General features: G+C 54.8%; 3 protein-coding genes across 3 annotated transcripts; all 3 read left to right on the top strand.

Annotated features, from left to right (window-relative positions):
- Positions 1–767: 767 nt before the first annotated feature.
- Positions 768–2,412, top strand: LOC120649672 (peroxidase 51-like). The gene is made up of 3 exons (XM_039926531.1): positions 768–1,145; positions 1,233–1,427; positions 1,520–2,412. Exons 1-3 carry the CDS (start codon positions 918–920, stop codon positions 2,087–2,089), a joined length of 993 nt encoding a protein of 330 aa, XP_039782465.1. The 5' UTR covers positions 768–917; the 3' UTR covers positions 2,090–2,412.
- Positions 2,413–6,389: 3,977 nt separating this feature from the next.
- Positions 6,390–9,673, top strand: LOC120649673 (peroxidase 51-like). The gene is made up of 4 exons (XM_039926532.1): positions 6,390–6,908; positions 7,074–7,274; positions 7,445–7,610; positions 8,910–9,673. Exons 1-4 carry the CDS (start codon positions 6,699–6,701, stop codon positions 9,308–9,310), a joined length of 978 nt encoding a protein of 325 aa, XP_039782466.1. The 5' UTR covers positions 6,390–6,698; the 3' UTR covers positions 9,311–9,673.
- A 3,485-nt stretch (positions 9,674–13,158) lies between these two features.
- Positions 13,159–14,169, top strand: LOC120649671. The gene is made up of 2 exons (XM_039926530.1): positions 13,159–13,473; positions 13,627–14,169. Exons 1-2 carry the CDS (start codon positions 13,392–13,394, stop codon positions 13,827–13,829), a joined length of 285 nt encoding a protein of 94 aa, XP_039782464.1. The 5' UTR covers positions 13,159–13,391; the 3' UTR covers positions 13,830–14,169.
- The last annotated feature ends 437 nt before the right edge of the window (positions 14,170–14,606 follow it).

Below are 14,606 nucleotides of genomic sequence, written 5' to 3'. Positions count from 1 at the left end.
TGGCCTTGCTGGCAATAACCAAGCAAGGGCGGCAGTGGCGCCATGGTGGCGTGGCTGGTGGCACCTAGCTACTTCTTCTGCTATAGGTTGTTGAGCTTGGCTGGTGGTGATGGCCGCGAAAGGAAGGCTCGTGTGGCTGGTGGCACCTAGCTACTTCTTCTGCTATAGGTTGTTGAGCTTGGCTGGTGGTGATGGCCGCGAAAGGAAGGCTCGTGTCGATGACCCAATCTGACCATGCAGGTTTTTCGTTAAGGCTTGTGTTGATGTCCCAATCCGACCGGGCGGTTTCTTGAGTTGGAGTGATGTGGTCGTGTTGATGTCCCACTCCGAGCGGGCGGTTTCTTGAGTTGGAGTGATGTGGTCGTGTTGATGCCCCAATCCAACCGACCGTTGTGTTGCGCCTGTCGATGTCCCAATCCGATAAGCCGCAGTTGTAGGTGTTGTAGCTGTTGTGTACGGTTTTCAGGTCCGGTTTACCTATAAGCTGGACCAATTCTCTTTTTCTTATTAATATACGCCGAACCGTAGGTTCAGGATCTTTCGAAAAAAATCAGTTTATAGCGTGATATTCATATTCCACGCATGAGCTAAGCACCGAGATGGGCAGCATTATTCAACCTTGCATGTCCCATTCAAGGAAAAACTCCCTTTTAGATTTTTAACGCATCAAAGAATCAGCCCAGAGAGAGTTCAAAACACACGAGTGGATACAATACTGACGGGCCATGAGCCCATGACATGGCTCTCCGGTGTGTCACGAATGTCAACTCTTCTCGGTTTCGTGCCACCGTTCGCCGGAGTCTTTTATTTCACGCTTGACACTTCACCACTTCACACCCCAGACCCCAGCATGATATAAACCTACCGATTTTGCACCGCCTGGATGTAGCAGCCAGAAGACAAGCAAAACAACCAAGATGGCCAGGCCGTCGCCGTCGCCGTCGCTGCTCGTCCTCGCGGCCGTCGCCGCCGCCGCCGCCTGCCTCGCGCAGCCCGGCGCGGCGGCCCTGAAGGTGGACTACTACGCGAGCACCTGCCCCAACGTGGAGGCCATCGTGCGTGGCGTGGTGCAGCAGAAGATACAGGCCACCATCCGGACCACCGGTTCCACCATCCGCCTCTTCTTCCATGACTGCTTCGTCGAGGTTCAGATTGATTTTTTTTTTCAGCAGATCGAGATCGCCACGTAGCTAGGAAGCTAATAAACCAAACGGTGGATACTATACACGCAGGGTTGCGACGGGTCGGTGCTGATCGAGTCGACGCCGGGCAACCAGGCCGAGAAGGACGCCTCCGACAACAAGTCCCTGGCGTTCGAGGGCTTCGACACGGTGCGGAGCGCCAAGGCCGCCGTCGAGGCCGCCTGCCCCGGCACCGTCTCCTGCGCCGACGTGCTCGCCCTCGCCACCCGTGACGCCATCGCCATGGTACGCGCGCGCCGCTATTATATTTCTATCTGATCGAGTCCATGCCACGACGCACACCATTATAATTATATTGTGGAATCGTGTGTGTGCAGAGTGGCGGGCCCTTCTTCCCAATGGAGCTGGGCAGGCTGGACGGGCTGAGCTCCACGGCCAGCAGCGTGCCGGGGCAGCTGCCGGAGCCGAACCAGACCATGGACCAGCTGCTCGCGGTGTTCAAGGCCCACGGGCTCAACATGTCGGACCTCGTGGCGCTCTCGGCGGCGCACAGCGTGGGGCTGGCGCACTGCAGCAAGTTCTCGGACCGGCTGTACAACCACCGGCCGGGGCAGCCGACGGACCCGACGCTGAGCCCCAGGTACGCGCGGTTCCTGGAGGGCAGGTGCCCCGACGGCGGGCCGGACAACCTGGTGCTCATGGACCAGGCCTCGCCGGCGGAGCTCGACAACCAGTACTACCGGAACCTGCAGGACGGCGGCGGGCTGCTGGGCTCCGACGAGCTGCTCTACACCGACAACCGGACGCGCCCCATGGTGGACGCGCTGGCCAACAGCACCGCCGCCTTCTACAAGGCCTTCGCCGACGCCATCGTCAGGCTCGGCCGCGTCGGGGTCAAGTCCGGCAGGCGCGGCAACATCCGCAGGCAGTGCGACGTGTTCAACTGAAAGGAAAAAGGCCGGGGGTGAGCAGTGGCGCATGTGTCATGGACCGACTTGTGTGTCATGACTCGTGTGTGCACACGGAATTGCGTGTGCATTTGGTGACATGGATGTCCGGGAGAAGAGGGAAATTAAAATTCGCTTGGGGGTGTTTCCGGTAATGTGCCTGTACATAGTACACCTTTCTCGTTTGATTCGTTGCATGCGTTGGTTGTTGGAAGTGTAAGAATGCACTTATGCACAGAAGATGTTCTTCCGATCCGCAAATGTATGTAGACAGTGACGAATAAAGCATTATCAAGAATAATTATTATTGGATTGGGTATCAAGCTGTCGTCACCGTGTCATTTTTTTTCTTCCAATTTTTAGTGTGTCAACTGTCAACTGAATTACCTGAAGCTTGCATCAAACCGCTATAGTTTTCGGGTATGCTGCACCGCACCGGAGCAGTTTGGTTCCCCCAAAACAAAAGTAGAGTAAAATACTTGAGCAGTTTGCTGATGAAACGATGATCATTCGTAACACAAAAAAAACAAAGAAAGAAATTAAGAAACGATGTCTCAAAGACTCGAACATTCCTCCTGCGAAATCGCGTGCTGAACCTTCCATCTTCGAGAGGGATTGTTGGTGGGGACTTGAATCTGTCAATCTCGTGATCAATTATTGTGCCGGAGGTCGATGTCGAACACGCGGTATTTTGTCGTGATAGGCAAAGCCTGAAAGTGAAAGGGGCGCGAAAACTTACCCTGCGTACAAATTTTTTACTGAACACTTGCCGGTGCCGTCTTCCTTCCGTACAACCAGCAACAAGTTGTGCTTACTTCTGAAGCTCTCGTTCAAGTCCAAACCCAAACCCGCCTCGCCGCTGCCTCCGGGCCCGTTCCTTCGGGACACGCGGAGCCGCCGCGGCAGACATCTACTAGAGCAGAGCCTTGCGGTGCCGTGGCAGACCTGGCGCTCCGACCGGTCTACCCCGGAGCCCGCCCGTCTGGCTGGCTGCTTGGTAGGGACCCTGCAAGCTACAACTACGCGCGGAAATTGACAGCTGAACCGAAAGCATCTCAGATCAGAGTCGCCGCTCGCTCCGTCACATTAATTTACCTTATCTCGTGCCGCGTCGGCCGTTGGATAACTTCCCAGGTGATGTCAGGCCGGATCGCGTAACGATGATCAGCGCTCGTGATGTGTGATCCGGTTGAGCAACTTGAGCTTGCTGCACGAGTGCGATACAGCTGATTCTGATGAGCGCTCAAGTTTTCTTTTTTCCCCCTTCATGGTGAGAAATGTGTGTACGTTCGACTGTTCGTGATTAACTGACTGGCCTCGAAAAGAAAAGGCCGGATTATAGTTTAGTCTTTTTTTAGAGGGATTAGAGTTTAATCAACTTTTGGGTTTTTGCTTGGGTTAATAAGGGACCTGGCCCGCGTGCAATACCATGGGCCAGCCCATTTGTAGTGCAACATTTGCGGCCCATTTCCAACAGTTTTTTCATGCCCGTACGAGTCATAGGCTCCTACCTAGCTGCTCACGCCCATGTTCCTAGCAGCAGACTGTAAGCCGCGGCCCACGGGCGTGACCAGCTGCTAATCAGAGGGCGGCGTGCCCTCGGCGGAGGGGCGCCCAGGAACGGCGGCTGAGGTGGAGACACTGACATTATCTGCCGCCCTAATCGCCACAGAAGATAATCCACCGATGGAGAAAGACTGCGACTGCAGGTGCTGGGGCTAGGATTAGCATAAAGCATCAGCCTTAACCAATAAGCCGGCGATTGCCGTTGGGACCTTGGCTGGGCGAGCCCGGATCAGTCCAGTGGATGTTACCATCACCACCAACGTCCGAAAACACCCGTCATATTCCTCTCCAGCCGTTGCACTGGAACCAGCCTCAGTCAGTAGTGCGCGCCGCTGCCAATCACAACGGATCGAGAAGGAAGCAGGAAGCAGCCATGCTGTGGAAAAGGCGCTGACGCTAGGATCCAAGCAAGGCGCCCAGAACTGCACGATGGCGGCTGCTAGGAGGGACTACCGTCGGAAGGTTGAAGAAGCAACGGAACTCTTTTCCAGGCAGATGCCGCTTTTTTTTTTACGCCCATCATCTGGGTACAGCTGTAGCATCTGTTCATACACATACGCACGCATCACTCTACACACGCACACCACACTCACACTACACGTGTACAAGCATACCTACAACTACACACAGATACAAAAGACCACGTCTTTCTAGAGATCACCAGAAACCTCCAAGGCTCTATAGGCGACGGACGCGTCGCAGTCCCTTTGTGGCTCCACGCGTGAGAGGCAAGCGTCTGGAAACCATCCAGACGGAAACTGTTCAAATTTAGGGGCAAGCCCCGGTGAGACACCCGAGTGTCGATGCTGGGCATCGAACTCGGGCGGGTGGCCTGCACAACCGCAGCGCTCACCACTGGGCTATGAGCCCGTTCTCAGATGCCGCTTTTTGGCCGCGAAGCGCTAGCTGCAATGGGGCTAAAGATGAGTGTGGAGCGGATCGAACCAATGGATCACTAATCTAGCCCATCGAAACAACCCTAATGGACCCCTATTGGATCAGAGCCTCAAAAATCATTGAACCAAGGTATTGGGGGGTTCGACCCACCCCTTCGACGTACCTGATGCCGCCGCCTCCTCTGACTCGGCCGCCGTCTCTCGACAACGCCGCCGCGGCCGCAAGAATTGGATCCCCAAATTCCTATTTCCTGTTCTGCCACCGCGGTGCCCGATTCGCCAACTACCACTCCGCACCTTGCTATGCCGCCGCCTGTCGTCTGCCGCAAGCGCTCCCTGTTCCCTGCGCCCGGCTTCAACTCTGCTGCAAGCGCACGCGCCCGATGCCGGTGACGGACAGACAGAGTAGGCTGGCGCCGCGCGACGTCATCCGTTGCACCGCCGTGTGCCGCCGCTGGCGCGGAGGCGCCGTGCCTCTCCCCGCGGCCGCCGTTCATGCCCGTCGCGAGCGTCATCCCCGGCCCCGGCCCCCTCCCGTCGGCAGCGCCCTGGTGCGGCATGGTCCTTGCAGACTCCCGCGGCCAGCGCCTCCTGCTGCGGGAGCTCAGCCCCGTCTGCAACCGCGAGCTCCGGCTCCTCGTCAACCCGCTCGACAAGCATGTGCGGGCGCTGGCTGGCGACGCCGTGGCGAGGAAGGAAGAGACAGACGAGTCGGAGTTGTAGCAAGGGTAGTATGGGCATCGTGTAGCGGAGGAGGCGTGGCGCACGCACGAGCCCAGCAATAGCAAGCTAAATGATTCGACCCACCAGAACTATTGGTGCAACCACAGATCATTTGGTGCTCCTCACCTCACTGAATGAGTCGTTGGATAGTTACAGGATCGCTCCATGGTGCACCTACGCCTATCTTGGAATGAGGCACACCAATTATGCGCGCCTTTCGGTTCTGGCCGTCTAGCAATGGCGGGTTCCGGACGCCTCCAATCATGGAAAACCTGCCCCGGGATGCAGGCCGGACGCCTCGTCTTGCTTGGCCGCATTCGCCTTTCCATAGGGGCGGAAGCTCTTATCGGCTAACGAACGTGCACGGAACCGCGGCCAATTCCATACGTCTCGTGATACATGCGCTGGAGTGCTTGATTGATCCTAACCTTGTTTTCAGTTCGTTCGAGTTGGTTCAAGCAGTGTTTCAGTTTCTCGTAGCCGGAGCGCGCATTACGGCGAGTTCACGCAGCAAGGTATAGTCCTGGTCTTACAGTACCACTCGACCACATCAGAACCTTGGAACACATTCCAGCTTTGTTTAAAAAAAAGTTAAAAAAAAAGCTCAGCGTTCCAGACATTGTTTTACTACCCTGTTGGTTTGCTCCTCTCATGTGATCCCCTGTGATTCTTCTGACCAAGGCGTGAGCTGCTACCTACAACCACTTGCTACTGCCAATTACGGCATTGTTACTTGTGCCTCTGGCGGTCACGGTTGCTGCAGAACGCGAACCCTGTCGTGAGCACGCAGCATGTAGGCGCGCACCAACCACGCCATGTGGAGGTTGCGGTCGCACCACATGTTCGCCGCGCGGGCGGCCAGCTAGCCATACGGTGCGCGCATCCGCCCACGGCACGGCACGAGCCCCAAGCCGCGCCCCGCGCCGGGCGGATAGAGAGGTGACAGGGGCATGTGTCCCCGTGGGCGCCGCTTCTAGATCCCCCGCTCCTCGCCGTCCACTGCCTCCGCGCACGAAAATTGGCGCCCGCTCCAGCCGTCGATCGCGTACGTCCGGCGAGCCGCCGCCGCGCGTATTAAATCCCGTGCACGCACTCCCCCGCAAGGGCTCCCCCACTCCGAGGAGACTTGGCTTCTACTGCATCGCAGGCGCGCACACCACTTTGCTCGCTCGCTCGCTAGATCATAACCTCACCGGTCACCACCACCAGCAGCAGCCACAGCCCAACGCTCGACAGCGTCATCATCACTCGCGGTACCCCAAGCCGCGCGCGCCGCTGCCTGCTGGTGCGGTGTCATAAGCCGCCGCGCGAGAGTGCGAGGCGCTGGGCAGGGGCGAGGGCGAGCGAGCGTTGCGTGCGGAGCCGGTGGGAGGCGGCGGGGAGCAGAGGACAGGGTAGAGAGGGCCAGCGGCAGCTAGCGCGGCATGGGCGCCGAGATCAGGATCCTGGCAGCGTTCCTGGCGGCGCTCGCGGCGGCCGCCGGCGTGGCGGCGCAGCTGCGGCAGGACTACTACGCGGCGGTGTGCCCGGACCTGGAGAGCATCGTGCGCGACGCCGTGTCCCAGAAGGTCCAGGACCAGCCCGTCGCCGTCGGCGCCACCGTCCGCCTCTTCTTCCACGACTGCTTCGTCGAGGTCCGTGTCCGTTTCCCCTCCCTCCATCGCTTGCAGCAAAGAGATTTTCTTTTCTTCTCCAAGATAGATTTCGGTTCGAGCGAGCGGCCCAGGGAACCTGGACGGCGCCGCCGCATGTGCGCTTAATTTCTCGCCATGTGACCGTGACCGTGATCGATCCCCCAGGGATGCGACGCGTCCGTGATCCTGGTGTCGACGGGGAACAACACGGCGGAGAAGGACCACCCCAACAACCTCTCCCTCGCCGGCGACGGCTTCGACACGGTCATCAAGGCCAAGGCCGCCGTCGACGCCGTGCCGGCGTGCGCGAACCAGGTGTCCTGCGCCGACATCCTCGCCCTCGCCACCCGGGACGTCATTGCCCTGGTACGTACTCTAGTGGATGGAATGGAACCAATGCCGCTGCCGCAGGAACACCTTTCCGCCCCCAAATCTACACCTGCAAAGGCCCGAGCTTTCGAGGATTCCCTGCGTAAAGCGCACAGCATCTGGTCATTATTTGCGGTCCGCGCGCGTAACGCTCTCGATCCGTGCAGGCTGGCGGGCCGTCATACGCGGTGGAGCTCGGGAGGCTGGACGGGCTGGTCTCGCTGTCGACCAACGTCGACGGGAAGCTGCCGCCGCCGTCGTTCGACCTGGACCAGCTGACGACGCTGTTCGCCGCCAACAACCTGTCGCAGGCCGACATGATCGCTCTATCTGGTAAGCAAGCAGATTATTATTACTAATACTCCAATTAAATTACTGTTGCTCCAGTGCCTTCCTTCTTTCATAAACAAAATAGTTACTACTCCAACCGCTGTACTAGCAGCCTTAGTGAAGTACAGAGACAGATTTCCATGTGCTCTGTTCTGCTCCATGTCTTTCGAGTCAAGCAAAGGGTCTCCAAGCCCAACTCCCACCAAGTCTGCAATCAATTGTGTAGGCTCGAGAGATCCGTAGCGAAATTGAAAAATGCATTACCATCTCATCCCTAGGTTAGAACAACAGAGATGAACCATGACCAGACCAGATGATCATCACAGTGAACGAATGGTGTTAGTGCTAGGAGTGTGCTGCACACTTGCACTGTAGCTGGTCGACAGATCTGAAAGTGGTCAACTGTGGCGACTGGCTGTCATGCCGGTTGCTGCTGGATTGATTGGGAGCCTTGCTTGCACGTGAAAGAAAGGTCAGCATCGCATTACTGTAGTCCCTGCCCATGTACAGTATATCATCCAACACCACAGCTCGCCCACGATCATCCAACCCAGACCGTTTGCAACTCAGGGAGCTCCCACCTGACCACCTCCATAATTGCGGCCCACGAATTGAGGCACGACGGGCCTGCCTGCCAAATGAGCTGTCGAAACTCGAAAACTAAGGCCATATTTAGATGTTTTGTAAAAAAAATTTGCGATGGAATCTTACTAATTTGAAGTACTAAATAAATTCTATTTACAAAATTTTTTGCATAGATGAGTTGTAAATCGCGAGACGAATCTAATGATGCTAATTAATCCATGATTAATTAATAATTAGCGGATGATTACTGTAGCATCATTGTTGCAAATTATGGCTTAAGTTGGCTCATTAGATTGGTCTCGCGATTTACAGTTCATCTATGCAAAAAGTTTTATAAATAGACTTCATTTGGTACTCCATACATGTATCGAAAAATTCGATGTGACTTTTTTTTTTTGTGTTTACGAGGTTTACTAAACAGAGCCTAGAAACAAAAATACTCATGGGACCAGTGTCACGTTCACGTAGCAGCAGCAGCAGCATCGTGCAGGACACATTTTAAAATGGGCAGCGCGTCAGGTCCTACGTGTACTGCAACACCATTCACATAAATTTTTCTGTATCGTCAAAAACGAAGAGAGAAAATTTCTGAGAAATAGCGATAACTTTTTATATTATTTTGTACAAGAATTTGTGTGCTCCAAACAGGACAGGGGCAACGTAACAGAGATCTCCCAGTATAATAATAACGTGTCGTCTGGCTCTGGTGCGTTGCAGCGGCGCACACGGTGGGGTTGGCGCACTGCAGCACGTTCGCGGGCCGGATCCAGCCGGCGTCGGTGGACCCGACGATGAACGCGACGTACGCGGCGGACCTGCAGGCGGCGTGCCCGGCGGGGGTGGACCCCAACGTGGCGCTGCAGCTGGACCCCGTCACCCCGCAGGCCTTCGACAACCAGTACTTCGTCAACCTGGTCAACGGCCGGGGGCTCTTCACCTCCGACCAGGTGCTCTACTCCGACGCCCGCTCGCAGCCCACCGTGGTGGCGTGGGCGCAGAACGCCACCGACTTCGAGCAGGCCTTCGTCGACGCCATCACCAGGCTCGGCCGCGTCGGCGTCAAGACCGACCCCTCGCAGGGGAACATCCGCCGGGACTGCGCCTTCCTCAACAACTGATCTCGTCTCGTCATCCGTCTCTGAAACTCTGAACGTACCGTAGCTGCAATGCAACGTGCAAGGGGCTGGCTGGTTGTCTCAAAAGTGTTCCTATAGAATCTAGAGTAAAATTTCATCACAAGGGTAAACTTAAGGTTAAATGCTAAGAAGATTGTTTGATTCAGTGGCTTCTTGATAGTAGTGGCACACTGGCACTTCTTGGTAGGGCAAATGCATTCGTTTTCTTCTCTCCCTAGCTTTCTTTTTTGTTCAGTTTGGAGTAAGATTTATTGAACAGTTTCTTTTTCTTCTTCTGTATGTGTGTGTATGTTAGGCTTTGGCTCATGAATGAAGAGCCTTTCTGTAGTTTTATGCCTTTTTCTCCCCGAGACAACCTTATTGCTGTCAAGCATTCAAGCAATAGCACTCCCTTGGTGCGAGGCGAAATGAAGATGAGAATGCGTGTATGCTTGATCCAGACAGGCGATAGCTATAGCAGAACAGCTATTCTTGTGATGGATCCACCACCACCACCACGCGCGCACAATCGTGTGGAAATGACTTTCTTGTGGAGTTCCCGCCATATTCTACTCCAATAAATCTGAGCTCTTGAACAAAACGCGCAAGCAAATGCATTTTATTCTGGACAAAACACGAACGGCGGCGGTGAAACTATCGCATCAATCGCCATTAGCCCCGGTAGATAAAGGCAGCAACGTTCTCTATCAACTGATCTTTCAGTTTCATCGAAAGCGTCTCTACCAGTACCAGGTCAAGAATCACGAGGATATCTGCAAGGGCAGTAGTGGCCTAGTGGGATCCTTTTTGTCATCAGCTACACAATAAGTTACTATCCTAATCTTTCTTTCTCGAAAAGAAAACTATTATACAATGACTTCCATCGACTCATCGACATGACATCCATGATGAATACCGCAGGCCAGGAATTGTAGAGCATGGATAAGGCTGGGTAGCCGTCGTCACGAACAAAAGGCGAGCAGGCGACGAAAAGAAGATGAAAAGGGCCGGAAAGGGAACGCAGGAAAAAGAAAGAGAAAAAACATTCCTTCACTTCAGTGGGCGCCCCAACAATCTGCAGAAATTCATTTATTGGCCGCGCAAAGCCGATCGTAAGCACCAATCTGCACCCGTAATCCAGGCGCCTTTGAGCAGGCTGCCTACCAGTAGCAGGCTATCAGCAGCCCTATCATGCCTTTGATGACACCAGAAATGGTTTACTAGTGGATAGGCACCCCAATTTGCAGTGATCAGTGAAGGTTCAAGTGAGCGCAGCACCACTAGCAGCATCCATTGGCGTCCACCCCGAGGAAGCCAGCTTGTATTTGGTCAGTGACGACATCTGAATGTCCAGGCAGGCAGGATGCCAAAAGGCCACACGCATACGTGGTACGTATGTTCAGATACATGGGAATCTTCCTTCAGATCAGCTCGAGGGCGATCTGGGTCAGTGGGTAGGATAAAATGTCTTTCATGACTCGACGCACTAGCATATATTCCATCGCTACAGAAATGGGGGGAAAAAAAAGACACGCGAAAGATACGAACCTGACAGAACACTTCTTGTCATCCATCTGAAGGTGTGAACTGACAAATCAGCGTCGTCAAAGACAACGTTCAGAACACTATTGACAGTAGGGCTCTGGCACTCTGTTTACCAGATGCATCAATGCATCAAGGACGAGCCGGTGGGAGTCCAATTTGACTAGTGGGGTATGACTGTTCACACACGCAGCACGCGTGACGCCGACGCGGACAGGGCGCGTCCGAGGCAGGCGGGTTCACCTCGGTGCCGTGCGCGCGCAAGCGCAACTGGCCAGCGGCTTTTACCCTGCCTTAGGCCCAGGGTGGCGCAACAGACCCGGCAACTGCGAGCCGGCCGGCGAGGTGAGTGACAGCCGGCGCCGCGGTGCATGCTGTCACACACACGGCTACAGCGCCATGTATTCACATCGGGGGCGGGATGGCGACGGCTGAGGGCGACGCACTCGGCGCCACTGGCCAAGTGATCGATCTCACCCTGTTCATGGTTCGGTTTCACAGGTTTTTGATTAAAACTCAACCCAAGCTGTGCGGGAGTTAGCTGGGCGGTTTAGAAACCGGCGGGTTAAACGGTTTTCATAGTTCAGTAGCTGCACAACAATTCGTTAGCAGGTCGCCTGACGGTTTGGCGTGACTGCAGTCGCGCTGAGCTAGAGACAGCAGCAGGTTTGTCGGAGGGATCGCCCGACACTCTCCTCACTGTTAAGAGTATTGTTGAGATTCTGTTGGTTGTATACGGGATAATCCTCTCGGCTTGTAATCTAGGAAGGTTGTTAGTTTGTTGTTTTGTTTCTTGACTTGTACACCAAGATGTAAGTGCCACGTTGAGGGCTATTCTCAACCTATATTAACATGCAACCGTGATGGCCGAGAGGACTGCTCACAGGCGTAGAATATTCTAGAGTAGGGAGTAGTACATAGATATGCCCTACCTTTATTGTATCTATCCGAATAAGAGTAGAACTAGTCGGCATACATGGACACTAGCTGAACTCCTCGGACTAGGATCTTAACGGAACTCGACTAGGACTTTTTATGTAACCCTGTTCCCCCAGATTATATAAGGTCGAACAGGGACCTCTCCAGAAAAAGAGACACATCGAACTACACCCAAGGATAATACAAACCACTACACAAGACGTAGGGTATTACGCTCCGGCAGCTTGAACCTGTCTAAATCCCTGTGTTCCTTGCATCATCGCGTTCTGATCCCGGCGAATCCCTGCCTACAACCACTCTCCTCGGGATACCCCTCGGAGAACCCGACGGTAAAACACCATTTCAACGGAGAAACGCAAAATTTATGTTCTGGGGAAATCCATTTCGACAAGAGTACTTTACGCATACTAAACTTAAGAAAAATGGGATCAATCTTGATGGAGAACATAGCGAATGAACTCATCTACAAGGCTAATAGGATAACAAGATTTGCTAGTCAATAAGTGCAGAGGGGTATCGTAAAGAGGTAAGTTGCAGAAGGTAAGTGCTCAAACCGTGACAATATTATATTTTGGAGAATAATAATATCTACGATTAACGAAACCCGAAGTGATTTTTGTACTTCCACCGCAAATCATTTATGATGCATCCATTTATCTATCACTAAAATATGAGCCTGGCCTGGCCCTGTCACCTGTTCGTGACGAAAACTAACGATTTCTCAAAAGTGCAATGGCATGTGACTGATCAATCCTCAACTAGTAACAGGTATTCCTATCCCTAGCTAAAAATTCACCTCACCTGCCTCGTTTCGATCGGGACCAAAAAAGATCTACATCTATGTGTTAACAATCCGTGGGGACGGATGAGTGGCGCTTGCGTAGCCGTGCATGACATCGGTTCCCTCGCCAGACCGTTGACTTGGATCACAGTCCCCGTCACTCTCCTCCACCAGAAAGCATGCGCTGGAGTAAACATCAGAACGTGATCGATCACACGCCGCCGGTTTCACGGCCTCGCTCCACCTCCGCCGGCGCCCGGAGGGGCGGGCGGATGAAAAGGCAAAATTGGGAACAAAGCCTTCCGGTTTTCCGCCGAGCAGCTACCAGCTCACGGCGCCCCGGCCGTCGGATCGCTCACGCGGCAGCCCGGATCGCGGGGGAACCCGCGCGGGCCGGGGACAGCGACACCTGGTGCGCGGCCGCGGGAGGCGGGACAGCGACCAACCCGTGCCGCTCGCGCGTCCAAATCGGACGACAGCGCCGCGCCGACGGGCCCGGGCCCGGATCGCACGCGCATCTCCCTTGTCTCCCCACCACTCTCCCCCCCTCCCCCGCGCCGCTACCGCCTCGGCTATAAAAGGTCGCGGCCACGACCGAGCTGGCCACGGCTCAAGCTCGACTGGCAAGGCGGCAGCTGACAGGAGTAGGGGTTGGTTTAATTTCTTCCGCTTCAGGGCTTCTCGAATTCTCGATCTGTTGCGGCGGAGGCAGCGAGTGACCGGGGATTCGCCGGGGGTAGAGTGAGAGCGGCGAGAGCTAGAAGAGGAGAAGCCGAGGATCATTCAGCGGAGGGGAAGAAAGCAGGAGATCGAGCGAGGAAGATGTGCATGGACAGAGCCGCCGTGCCGGTGAAGAGGGTCTGGCTCGGCCTCGCCGCGCGCCTCGGCCTCCGACGAAAGACCGGTACGTTATTACCCGCCGCTTCGAACTCGATCCCTGCCCCTCCGATGATCCGATCTACTAGTAGTTCTCAGCCGCTGCCGCTGCCGCTGCTGTTCTTTCTATGTACTTTGATCGAGCTTGTTTTCTGATCGACGGATGGGTTGATGAATGCAGGCCTGAGGAAGCTGAGGAAGGAGGTGCGGACGTGCGAGTACCGCGACGTGCACGTCATGTGGGAGATGCTGAGGACGACGGACGGGCCGGTGCCGCTGGCCGAGAAGGAGGCCGCCGCAGCCGCGGCCGTGTCGGCGGCCGCCAGCGCCAGGAAGAGGAAGAACGCGTGGAGGCGGTTCATCTACTACTGCTGCGCGTTCTGAGCGGCCCGTCGATCAGCCTGAAGGATGAACCTTTCTACCGATCCTAGCTCCTGAAAGATCAAAGATCGCTAGCTTTCTGGTCTCTGGACTCAGATCGTGAGCTCGATCGGGTTCTGCTCTTGGCCGGTGTCGTCAGCGAGCTACCAAGGAGCTCAGCTCGTCCGAGACTGTGCTCCCCGGCGAAGATCGAGAGATCGATCGCCCCGGCGTGGCGGCGGGAAGAGAGGATGTGGTACATAGGAAGAGTTTGGAGTAAGCGTAGAGAGAAAGAAGATCTCGAGTTGATCGAGATGTACAAAAATAATAACTTGAAGAAAGGCTTTTTGGTGTTGATCCGTGTGATAGTGATCGGGTGCTCTAGCCTAAGAGGGGGAGGGGGTGAATTAGGCACTAATAAAAACGTAGACCTATGGCTCCAACTAGTTTGCACAAAGCTTAAACTAAAACAAGCTATCTAGATGTGCAACTAGGTTGTTCTAGTGTAAAACCCCTATCCCAAAAGAGTTTAGCAACCTATAGCCTTTCCTATCAAGAAACTATTCTATGAAAGTAAAGGCATACAAATTACTAGAAAGAGATGCGGAAGCTTAAAGAGCGGGATAGGAGATAGCAAACTCTTGACGCGGGTGTTTATCCCGTGGTTCGGTTAGCCACAAAGGCACACCTACATCCACGTTGTTGTAGCACTCACTAAGAGTATTGCTACTCGGCCACCAAGTCTCTTCCGTGAACACAATCACGGTCACCTTGGCCCCGGGTTCCACTAAGGAGCTTCTC

This window comes from Panicum virgatum, chromosome 9K, assembly GCF_016808335.1.
Source record: "Panicum virgatum strain AP13 chromosome 9K, P.virgatum_v5, whole genome shotgun sequence".
Taxonomy (NCBI): Eukaryota; Viridiplantae; Streptophyta; class Magnoliopsida; order Poales; family Poaceae; genus Panicum; species Panicum virgatum.
Note: the sequence above shows the minus strand (reverse complement) of the source record. Positions and strands in the feature narration are given on the sequence as shown.

Excerpts from the sequence above, each read along its gene's own strand:
- LOC120649672 (XM_039926531.1), top strand. The coding sequence starts at position 918 with ATGGCCAGGCCGTCGCCGTCGCCGTCGCTGCTCGTCCTCGCGGCCGTC. Across the intron at positions 1,146-1,232 it reads TCCATGACTGCTTCGTCGAG|GGTTGCGACGGGTCGGTGCT; the intron begins GTTCAGATTGAT and ends CTATACACGCAG. Across the intron at positions 1,428-1,519 it reads CCCGTGACGCCATCGCCATG|AGTGGCGGGCCCTTCTTCCC; the intron begins GTACGCGCGCGC and ends GTGTGTGTGCAG.
- LOC120649673 (XM_039926532.1), top strand. The coding sequence starts at position 6,699 with ATGGGCGCCGAGATCAGGATCCTGGCAGCGTTCCTGGCGGCGCTCGCG. Across the intron at positions 6,909-7,073 it reads TCCACGACTGCTTCGTCGAG|GGATGCGACGCGTCCGTGAT; the intron begins GTCCGTGTCCGT and ends TCGATCCCCCAG. Across the intron at positions 7,611-8,909 it reads CGACATGATCGCTCTATCTG|CGGCGCACACGGTGGGGTTG; the intron begins GTAAGCAAGCAG and ends GGTGCGTTGCAG.
- LOC120649671 (XM_039926530.1), top strand. The coding sequence starts at position 13,392 with ATGTGCATGGACAGAGCCGCCGTGCCGGTGAAGAGGGTCTGGCTCGGC. Across the intron at positions 13,474-13,626 it reads CGGCCTCCGACGAAAGACCG|GCCTGAGGAAGCTGAGGAAG; the intron begins GTACGTTATTAC and ends TGATGAATGCAG.